The sequence below is a fragment of the Microchirus variegatus genome (genome assembly GCF_963457635.1).
Source record: "Microchirus variegatus genome assembly, chromosome: 3".
Classification (NCBI taxonomy): Eukaryota; Metazoa; Chordata; class Actinopteri; order Pleuronectiformes; family Soleidae; genus Microchirus; species Microchirus variegatus.
The window spans coordinates 29,331,496-29,343,367 of NC_139804.1; the positions used below are offsets into that span (position 1 = coordinate 29,331,496).

Sequence of the window (11,872 nt, forward strand, 5' to 3'; positions counted from 1 at the left end):
TGACGTGCACATCTTTTATCTACCTCTTTCAGACGTTCTCGTTTTTGAATGAGGTAGACGCCACACACACACACACACACACACACACACACACACACACACACACACACACACACACACACACACACACACACACACACACACACACACACACACACACACACACACACACACACACACACACACACACACACGCACATTCCTACCATACAAACTATCAGACTATGCCGATTAGTCCAAGACACACTAAATTTTTATTGCATGTCTTCTTTCATAATGTGAATGCAAAGATGTTTTTGAGATTTTCCTCGTACTATTTGTCAGGAGGAAACTTTGATAAATGGACTCTGGCTGATGTCTGTGGGACAGGAATACAAACATCATTTACTGCTCTCCATAGTTATACCAGTTGTAGTTTTAAATAATGTCACTACTTTTATCTTATAGTCATAAACAAATCCACCTATGTAGGAAGTGCTTCTTTGTAGGATGTTAGTGGGTCATTAATAGAGCTGGATATTGACCTTCTATACCTTCTGCGGCATCAACTTGGTATCAAACCTTCTATGTATCACCTATTATTAAAAACGTGATGTGAAATTTTCATAAAATACACTGTACAGCAGCCCTAGTTATGTACAGCAGCTACTTTACACTTTGCTTTTGATGTCCTCTCTCAAACATGCAGGAATGTGGAGGCGAAAGATGATGCTGCTGTGTTTGTTTGACTTTTGCATTAGCAAAAAAAAAAAAATCTGAATGGCAGTGGAATGACTGCACATCTCTGGCAATGCCTCCATGAGATATCTGGGATCAGGAAGCATGTGTGCGCTGCTCATGGGCGTTACAGGGAGGCGATGGGGTTTTTTTTCTGTCAGAGAGGATGTGCTGAGACGAGAGGACATTTCCTCTTGCATTTAAACCTTGATCTCAGACTCACAGCTGCAATGGTGTGAATTTGAAGTCACTTCCTAAGCTAAACTATCATTTAACAAACCTGTGTTAAAGGTGCATTATGTAATACATTTAAATCAACTGGCCATAAAATCCTACTAATATGTCACAGAGACTCATGAATAATGTTCATATAACATACTGAACTCAACAGTACAGCCAAAATATTTGCATTAAAAAAAACATTTTGCAGACTGCAAATCACGTTTATGTTTTGAAATCACGTTTTGGCATGTGGCGCCACCTACCGCCGTCTACCAATCATCGCAGTCTCAGTTGCCGAGCAGTTACCAGTTGCCAGTTACGTCGGAAAATGAAACCTAAAAGACCTCGGTATTTTGAATTTGAATGTAGTAACAGTTTTTGGCCACATTCTTACATATGGCACCTTTAAAGTCTCTGCGGTATGGCTTCCCGCTTTTCCTCCAAAAATTCAAACATGAACAACAAGTATGAGGCCTGTGATTTCATGCAGTGGCTCCGAGAAAAAAAAGCATCACTAAAAGGAGAAAAGGTCAAGAAAAAAAAACACAGTCGGTGCTGTTTGCTTTGTTTATTAGAGGTATACTGTCAAACATTTTACAAGCTTTTGCTTAAATGTTTCCATTTAGAGAGAAAAATGCAACACTGAAAAACAATTACTAAGCTCAGCAGAGAACACGTTTAAAGCCCCCTGTTCGAAAGGCACTGGAGTCCAAGTTTCAACACATGCAGTCACAACGAAGAAAGACACCTGTTGTTACACACTTCAGTAGCTACGATACACAGAGCTTCCAATTGGCTTGTTAGTTGAGCTTTTATTTAATGGAAACACCATCATGTCTGCTATCACCTAAATGTGTGCATTGATAAGGTGTGAAGTCGAAGTAACACGGGCTGTTAATTCAACGCGCTGAACAGATGCAAAGCCATACCATAACTTACTTCATGTCCACTGTCGTCTTTCAGTTTTCTGAATGCTTTGTTGAGTGCAGGTATCTTAAATATTTTCAAGATTAAATACACCATATTGCTGCTATTTAAATACATATTGTGTCTTTTAAGTTAGAATTGCCATTCATGTTCATGAATTATGTATAATCACAAGACGACCGTCGTCACATGGGTTTTCTTCACGTCTGCAAAGGAAATGTACAAAAAAAAAAAAGTCTCTCTTTTCTTTTTTTTAAATAATAGCAATAGTAGTACATTCAAACAATAGCATAATAGTTCCTCACCATTATTGTTGTGGTTTTAAATAGCTTGTGATGCAGGAGTGTGTAAGGGTTGAGTTTGCCTTTAATGCTAATGTTCACAAAAAACAGATGCGCAGAAACAACACTGTCACACAAAGTTTAGGTTCCATGCTGGTGCTGTTGATGTATTATGCTTATGCGGTTGTTCCTCAGTAAGTCCATCAGAAAGACACATCGTTGTCTAAACTCTGCCTCGGAGCTTAAAATTCATGTCCTCACCTGCCAACTCCAACTGTCTACAATTCTGCCTGCGCTCCATGAAAGCTAAACACAGTTGCCTGTCAGAGAGTGACGTGAGAGTGATATGAGTAACAAACACTTAGATACAGAATAGACACCTTGTGATGTCAAAGCTTCTCATGGAAGAACGTGTAGCCTCTCACATGATGGTGCACACAGCAGCAGCTTCATTGCTAAATGGGAAATTGAATTAAGTCTAAGGTCATTCCTGGCAGTTTACTTGCATTGATTATATTTCTGCTCGCAATTCTTCCTCTACCTTATTGTGTAATCATTGTGTGTCATCATTGTGTAGCAGGTCATGCTACACTCTTTTTCTTTTCTTTGACAGTTTGTCCTGCGACAGATTTAGCTGATTTACCCATTCCTTTAGCTCCCTCCTCTCCACTCATTCTTCTCATGCTGCTACATTTATCTCTATCAGTCTTTGAGGCTGTTTCTTACACAGTCCCTTCTTTTACCTTCTTCTGCCTTCAATGCAAACCTATAGAGGTCACTACCGGCAGCCACAGCCCTCCACCACCATGTCCTGGTAGTTCTTCAGCACCACTCGGTCTTGAGGGTCCAAGTAGAGCAGGGCAATGGCGCTGAGGGAGGTGGGGACGCAGCAGGCCCGAGGCACCGCTCCATTCACCGAGTTCACCAGAGTTTGCACCATGGCGTGGCTCGAGGAGTTCATGTGGTCAGCCAGAGGGAAGCGACACTCTCCCAGGCAGAAGAAGGCATCGTAACCGCTGGGCGCAATGATCCACTTGTGCCAGCCCACATCGTTGAAATCTACATATAAAGGATGACGGCGGCACCTGTTACGGGAAAGGCGCTTCAGTTTTGCGGCGCGCCCACCGTTCCTTTTCACCCTTCCTTTGTCGCTCCAAACAACCCCATCTTTATCACTCCCCCATCCTGGTGCTGTCTTTTTGGCCCTCACCCAGGATTGGTCCCTACTGTGGCCCTTGCTTCTGCTCCTAGGTTTCTCTTTTGTCCCATTTCTCCCTCTCATCCTCTGGCCACCACTTGAGGTCCTCCTGCCATGTTTGACTAAAGGTTCTCCACGCCCATCGTGGCTGTAAGTCACCAAGAGTGGTCTCTCCTGAGCCCAGCTATGCTCATCCTGATCCACAGACCTGCATACCCTCAAGTGGCCATCTTTGTGTTTCTCTGCCTCCTCCTCAGAGGAGAGGCTCAGGTCAAGGGGTAAGGAGGTACTGTTCTCAGGTGTGACCTCCAGCAGAAAGCCAAGGCTACCACTCCTCGCAAGGGCCTCATGGAGGAGCTCTGAACTTAAAGTAAAAGCCTCCCAGAAATCACTTGCTTTATGGCTACGGAGGCCAGAGGGGAGTAACCTTGTCTCCAGGAGAGTTGGCTTTGGGTCCTCATGGTGCTCAGAGAGGTATAGGTTTATTCTGTGGGGCTCGAGGCTCGGGGAGGCTCTATTACTGTGGAGGAGGCGAAGCTCAGCGGAGAGCACTCTCTCATCCTGAGGGATGGAGGAAATATTGAAGAAAATGTGAACCCTCTTGTGATCGTCTGGTACGAGCCTGTCTCCAAGATGCTCTAAGAGAGAGGTGAAGAGAGACAAGAGGGTATGGGATGTCAGTGTGGCTTTAAAAGACTAAAGTTACCAAATCCTTCTTGACAAAGCTAAAGAGGAAGAGAAGTTCCAGATTACCTGATATTATCAAATAACTAATAATGTACAGTGACAAATGGTAGCTCACGTTTTGGACCATTTGGTAGAACATTGACGTACAATTATTCATTTGTTAATTCGTCTTTTTAAAATCCATATAACTAAGGGTGTGGGTTTGTGTAAAAGACATATGGTTGCGTAAAGTGTGAGTATTTATTGTATCAGAATCAAAACTATTTGATCTATTAGGAAAACCTGGTAACTGCCCCATGCTGGACCTTGCGTCTCTTAACCAGAACAAGTTCACGATAAATTGACAATGTATTTAGGAGAATCTCACCACTTATGTGCAATTATGGTATATCATTACAAACTTATTCAAGGTCATTTGTAGGCACGTCTTTTGGAGAGTGACTGTAAATGATTTCCTCTGTGCAGCGACATGAACACCAGGCTTTAGAGACGACAAAGTTATCCTGATCGTTTTAAATGCAATGCTGGTAAGCAGGTGTCTTCAGCTGTTTTCCCAAGCTGCTGATAAGGAAATCATTATCTGATTTGAATGAAGGCAAACAAATTGACTCCAGAATTGCATTTTCTTGTCATGAACAATTGAGGCTCTTATCCGATCACGGCAGCTTTTAAAAATCGGATTTTGGGGCCTGGTATCAAAATTCATTTGTCTCTCTGCCAATGTTTTATTTATTTTTTTTGCCTGTTTATTTGTGAGGAACATATTTGGAGTCATTTTATAAGAATGTAAGTTATGGCATAAGGAAGAAAGTATTGTGACGGTGATCCAGACGCAGATATAGATGCAGTCAATATAAAATTATATAATAATATCTTATATAGTTTGGGTCATGTATATGAAACCTGCCACTTGGTGGTCGTTTACACTCTCTTCTCGAGTTAAGAGCTTTTTCCATGTCAATGTTCTTATTTCCACATAGTCCATATTACTAATATAGAGCAGATGTGCAGTGCAGATAGTGAGATGTATCTAAACTTTCTACACATTTCTACACAGTTATGTAAGAGTATATGAGAAGAGGTAAGATAAGAGGTTTTAGTGTTTGGATTGTTAAGTGGGGAGTCACAACAAACATCCTTATAAATAAGATCTTTATACTGCATCTATGGCTGATAAAAAAAAAAAAAAAAAGCACTACGTATGAATATATTGTCTTTGGAAGAACAGTTTAAAGGTCAAACTCAGCTCAAGCGATCATGATTTGGATATTCTAATGCAATAAAAGTGGTTTAGATTATGGCACCATGATGTGTCAGTGAACTTACCACTGTGGTGGAAGCTGCGTACAGTGTTGGCCTGCTGAATGTGCTGGCTTGGGAAACTAAATGAAGGGTCTTCTAATAGATGGTACTGTTGCTGGTGGAAGCGGTAAAGATCCAGGAGGTACCTCGGCACCGGCACTCCGGGCCGAGGGTCGGGCTGTGACTGCAGGCCCAGTCGGCTCAGGAGGAGACTCTGGATGGTCTGAGCCAGACTTGGATCCAGCAGTGAAGCAGCGACCCGTGGCTGCGACAAGGAGGAAGATGTGGGGGATGCTCTGCCATGGTTGATCTCGCTGGTGTCTCCACCTTGGCGACCAGACGAGGCTTGAGGTAGCAGCAGGACCATGAGGAGCAGGAGGTTAGCAGGGAACATGGTGGACCTGGGAGGAGATAGGGAGATGATGGTGGTACAGGTGTGTGGAGAGAAGAGGGTGAAGAAGTGGAGAGGAAATGGTGGATGACAAAAAGATAAACTTTGTCAAGACATCATTGTTGTTTTAGGTCATTTAAGTTGCTTTTTTTTTTTTAAATTGTTGTTGATGTTAGCATTCTGCCTTTGTTTAATCTGTGCGAACAGAAATAATGATGTAAGATTATTTGTATGTTATGCCCTTCTCCGTCAAGCAATACTATCAGACCTGACTGAGGGAACGTTTGTATGCATCTTTACATTTTTACCAGTAGAATTGACTTCTGTTTCCCAGGCACTTCTTTATGTTTTCAGTCACACCCCAACCTAATTGCAGCCATCTTAATTTACTAGCATAAAGTTGCAGTTGCCTCTGCTTGTCTTGACATAAAAGGAATCACTTCCTGTGTGCAGTGAAGGACTGTTGCAGGCCATCACAAGATCTAAACCCTGCAATACTGAGACATGCATGCTGTTCTGATTTAGCCAGAGGTGGAAAAAGTACCAAAATATTGTACTCAAGTAAAAGTACCAATACTTTGATGAAATATTACTCAAGTAGAAGTAAAAAGTAGTCATCTGAAAATGTACTCAAGTAGAAGTAAAAAGTAGTTCCTTTGAAATATACTTTAAGTAAAAGTTACTTAGTAACTTTGCGTGGGGTGTGAGGGTAGTAGAAATATGACGAAGGGTCAGAAATCCAAAACTATTTTGGAGCTCACACGCCCGGCACGACACAGGATGTAACGTCACGTTTGGTGCACGCCCTCAATTTTCACGCGCCAATGCTGGTGCTGCTAATCAATTTTCCCTCTCATTAACGAATAGGATTTATAAAGTAACTAAGTACAATACTTGAGTCAATACGTACTCAAGTAAAATACTAAATCCTGATTTTAAATTGTACTTAAAAAATACACGAAAAAGTTTTCAGTATACAGTTACTTGAGTAAATGTATTTCGTTACTTTACACCTCTGGATTTAGCCTTAGCACAAACACATTTGACAACAGATATGTTTTTACATTTAAAATTAATCTAACTATAGCTTTAAATATAGGTGTTTGAGCATAGAAAGTGTTATAAAAGCTGCAATCGTGTGACGTAAAGACACAATACAACAAGTTGTTTGAGAAAATCTGCAAAAGCGATAGCTCCTACTAGACTCTGTATATCATGCTTATGTCTTTTCCTTCCTGGACACACTAGTTTCTCATTAGTTTTTCGTGTGGCATATGTTCAAGAAATCTACCGTCCACATGAAGTTGTTTGCTTGATACTCCTGGCAGTAGGAGCAGTGCCACTTTGTGTTTTTTTTTTTTTTAATTCTCCCTCGGTTGATTTATGATTTTACTCGTATATCTCCCAGGACACCTTAGCAGAAGCAATTAACCCGCCTCTATGTGTACTTTAATCATACTGTGTGTGCTTGCATGTGAAAGAGATCAACACTAGAGTATGACAGACAGCTCGCATTAATCAGAGTCTGTGTATATGTGTAATGTAGTTGTAGGGATTTGAATCGTGGGTTTTGTTTGCGTTGTCTTCCTTTTTTTTATTATTTAATGAACTAGACTAGACAGAGAACATTTGTTAGCACACTCAACTTTCATTTAAACGACTGATACAATTTAAAACGAATTAAAAGTGTACTCATTCAAAATAAAAAAGTATTCTCCAGTAGACCTGGTGTCATGTTGTGTACATTACTTGATGTTGAACCTTGTGTAAAAAACGCCTGTTGGACAGTGTTAACATTGTGCTGCTAACTGCTGTGCTCTTTGACTTTAGACTCTCGACTTCTGCAAGAATGTTGACATTCCTGCAGTCAGACAAAGGAGCTGGCAGCTTGTTTTGCTTCAAGTGAATGGATAAATATTGTCAAAGAAATGAGCTTCACCTGTACATAAAAAGTCAATATGTCAATAAAACATAAGGAGATTTTTGTTTTTGTGTCTGTTTTAAAGTTTTTGATGACAGCTTACATATGATGTATCTGTGCTCTGTATATATATATATATATATATATATATATATATATATACACTGTATATATGTTACATATTGTATTGTACTGTATGTATAACTGTCCCGTTTGCTCAGAGTCATACAAACACTCGCTTTGTTCATTCCATTCACTCCAAGCAGAGATTGAACCTCCTATAGCAGACTTACAACAATCGATCAGCTTATCTCCCTTCACGACTATTCCGAGTGCGGGAAACATGACCACAGACACGGGGGTCACGCAATTACCACCGTGACCTGGCTGACACCCTCTGTGCTGCAGCTGTTAATAAATGAGCCAGTAATTAGACACCAAGCAAGTTGAGGGCCAAAAGGTAAGACCTGTTGACCTGTCAGGAACAAGATGACAAATGAGCTAAACCTCTGTGCAAAAGGGACGAATAAAAGAAGTATCACGACGGTTCAATGAACAAGCATACTTTCGAATGAGAACACTGGCAATTATCTCTCTCCCTGTCCCTGTCCACGCCATTTCTTCTATCTCCCTCCTCCATCTCTTTATCTCATCTCTCAGAGGGACAGAGAATTGATTAGCTGCTCTGCAGCGAGATAAGAGAGGTGTTTAAAACACATAATGACACTGTAATGACCACTATTCTCACCACACGGTCACAGGTGTGAAGGTGTGGATATTTTTATGCATGTGTGTGTGTGTGTGTGTGTGTGTGTGTGTGTGTGTGTGTGTGTGTGTGTGTGTGCGTGTGCGCGCATTGATCGTCGTAGGTGGTTCAAAGGGCAGCCATGGGAAAATAAGTCACTTGCAAGCGTGGGATTGTTGCTAGCTATCCATTAAACTCCAGCAACCCCACCCCAGGGCTGTTTCACCTGAGGCAACACAGCAGAGGACAATTACAGATTAGACACTCAGTGCTGGACAGCCTCTCCCATGTACTGTGGAGGCTTGTAAAGCAGGTTAAGGACAGACACACCACCTCGCTCCTGTACTTTCCTCACCTGCTAAACCCACCCAGGTGACTGTGAGGTTCAAAGGTTCATGCAACACGGCCGTCACATGGCAGGGTGTGCTGCTGGCAGAGAGAAATGGAGGCCTCTTTGCCCTACATCACTTTGACATACATACAGCTTCTCTCATCTCCCTGGGTGTTTGTGTTGTGGCTGTCTAATTTAAACGGAGCAAAGAGGAACCAGGCCCATTTTAGCATCTTCATCTATGTGTTGTGTGCCACCGATCCTGAGGTCCATTCATGTTGACTCACGCCGTCCCTTCAGTTCCTCCTTTTTTAGCCCAGACTGTTTTTTAAATGTATTTCCATATCTGGCATGAAAACGGACTAAAGAAATGTTTGTATCTGTGTGATACGGGGATCGGGAATGAGTTGAGTACAGAGCTTAGCGTATTCGACGTGTTGGATGTGACCTGACCTCGCGAGCAGACAGTAGCTTGACCCTGGTGTGTGCAGCAGACAAAGCGTCTGCCCTGTGTCTTTTTGAACTCGCTGATTAAAACCTCTGACCTCTAATGTCTTTTGTCGTGTGTGTCTCTCTCTCTTTGCCTCTTCTTTTATCTGTTTATTTCAAACCCCTAATGCTTTTCCCCTTCCTCCTTCCTCCTTGCATTCCTTGAACTTTGTCCTTTTGCTCTGTTCTCACTGTCGTGTTTTTGTGCTCCTCTGCATCACCTTCCCACTCCTTCTCCGTCTCTTTCCTCCTCCCTCGTGAACGCTGCTCGTTTTTCCTATGCCTTAAAATGAATGGTGTTTTTGCGGAAGAGTGTGGCGCACCGCTGCCGGGCCAGAGGGCTGGAGTGTCACTGCAGCCGGCTGATTTATCCACCGCTGCTGTCTTCATGTTATGCCTGGTCCCTCAACTTTCCCTTCCTGTTGTTCTTCCCGTGTTTCTTTTCCCAAATTCCTCCTCTTGCTCTCCCTGATTCCCCCCCCCCCCCCCCCTTCATGCTCACATTTTTCTATGCTGCCGTCTCATTCTTTCAGAACATGATACATGCAGCTCACATGCCACGGGGTTGACTTTGTCGCTTTGTGCTCACGCAAATACTCGAAAATGTCATGTTGAGATGGACAGTACACACACACACACAAACACCTGTGAACACATCTGCTTTGTTTTTTTTCCAAAGTGGCCTTTGCATTTAATATAAAATGACTTGGATAAATGAGTCTGTATAATCATGCATGGGGTTATGAGAAGACGATGTCTACCTAGTCATTAATGCATGACTTTGACCTGGGGACATAAAATGGGGCGGGGGTGAAAAGTGGTCAAAAACAGTTTGCGAGTTAAGTTGTAGCTCTGCTTTCTGATGAAATCATTACAACGATATTCCAGGTATCAGCGACCGCTGACTGCTGTGTGATTTTCTATAGCATTTGAACTCATCCGAAGCTGGACCGATGAGCTGGTTAACGACCCAGATGTCAGAAAGTCACACACACACACACACACACACACACACACACACACACACACACACACACACACACACACACACACACACACACACACACACACACACACACACACACACACACACACACACACACACACACACACACACACACACACACACACTTCAAAGAGAGTGAGTACTAACAAGTCCGCCCCAACCACAAGCCAAGATGTCAAACCTGGGCTGTAAATATAGGACAGTGGGAAGCAGATTTACACACACACACACACACACACACACACACACACACACACACATGCATACACTCTCTCTGCATAGGTGCAGGCTGAAAAAAATTTGACTTTGTTGGCAGACTATAACCTTAACTTAAATCTATCCTTACCCTAACCTTAAAACATGTCCACCTTCAAATGTAATGATTTTACAAAGGGGTTCACTTTATGTTCTTAATAAGGACAAAAAAAAGGGACCTACATGTTAGTGCGTAAACAGATTAAGGTCCCAACAACACCATTAATACCTGGTCCCCAAGCATGCATGTGTGCACACAAACTGCCTGCATCTGGGCTTTAGTCTCATTTGACTGAGCTTGAAGCTCTAAGCATCAACAGGTCTTTGATCCTCATGCCGCTTTTTTTCCCCCCTCAGGTTTCTCAGGCAGGGATGCCCGCAGGTCTCCTCCGTATCACAAGTGCATTGTGGTTAACAGGAGGCCCCTGCTGAAAAAGCATCAGTGGAAATACTGACACGTCTGACCCGAGCTCAGAGACTGCTGCTGTTGCAGCGCGTCTGACAGCTAAACCCATGTGAAATACAGAACAAAAACAAACCTCTGCTTTTCACATTAAAGCCGCCGAGTGTTCAGATCGAGAGCCAACTCTGCCTGTGTGTATTGCAGCGGTTGGTGAATTACGTTATGCTCTTTGAACTCATAATGGGCACATTATTCTTGGACAAGTTGCTTACCCGACAAGATTTTGATTGAGCAACGCTCTGTGCCAGAGGTGCATGTAAGTGTGTGTGTGTGTGTGTGTGTTTTTCCCCCCAGAGTGACTAATGGTTTCAGCAGCACAGTTCCTCTACCCTGTGTCCTGACAGACAGACGTGTGTGTGTGTGCGTGTGCGCGTGTGTGTGTGACTGAGTGAAGAAGCATAAGGATGAAGTACTCACGTCCAGGTGTGATGGGATGTATGCAGAGTCCATGGTTTATCCTTGAGCTCCAGTGTTACGATCCCTCGGCTCTCGCTCCTTTGGACAGAATGGACACAGTGGACTATTTCTTTCTTTTTCTTTCTTGATTTCTCTCTCTCTTTTTTTTTTTTTTTGTTTTCACCTGTCTCAGAGCAGCCACTGTCTGTCTCTCCAGTGTAAATGAACAGTAGGTAAAGCTGCTCTCTCCATGATTTTCTCTCCTCTCCTCTCTGCTCCCTCACTCAGCCTCTCATCCTGTTGTCAGTGTCAGATAAGCAAACTCTTTAAAAAACATGCACTGGCTTTCCCCCTCTGCCTGTCTGCGTGACCTCTGAGGGTAGGCAACTCCCTTTCCCTGTCGCCTGCACTTCCACCTCTACTTTTTTTTAAAAAACACACTGGCACTGCTGCTGCTGCTGCTGCTGCTGCTGCTGCTGTGCATGGAAGCTACAGGAGGAAAGAGAGTTGTGTCCGTCTATCTGTCTGTGCTGTATCACTG

At 42.9% G+C, this 11,872-nt stretch overlaps 1 protein-coding gene across 1 annotated transcript; it reads right to left on the reverse strand.

Moving 5' to 3' along the window:
• Positions 1-1,502: 1,502 nt before the first annotated feature.
• bmp16 (bone morphogenetic protein 16) lies at positions 1,503-11,483 on the reverse strand. Its single transcript, XM_083887299.1, has 3 exons — positions 11,353-11,483; positions 5,359-5,735; positions 1,503-3,983 (listed from the first exon to the last, which is right to left on the reverse strand). Exons 2-3 carry the CDS (start codon positions 5,726-5,728, stop codon positions 2,926-2,928), a joined length of 1,428 nt encoding a protein of 475 aa, XP_083743425.1. The 5' UTR covers positions 5,729-5,735; positions 11,353-11,483; the 3' UTR covers positions 1,503-2,925.
• Positions 11,484-11,872: the final 389 nt, after the last annotated feature.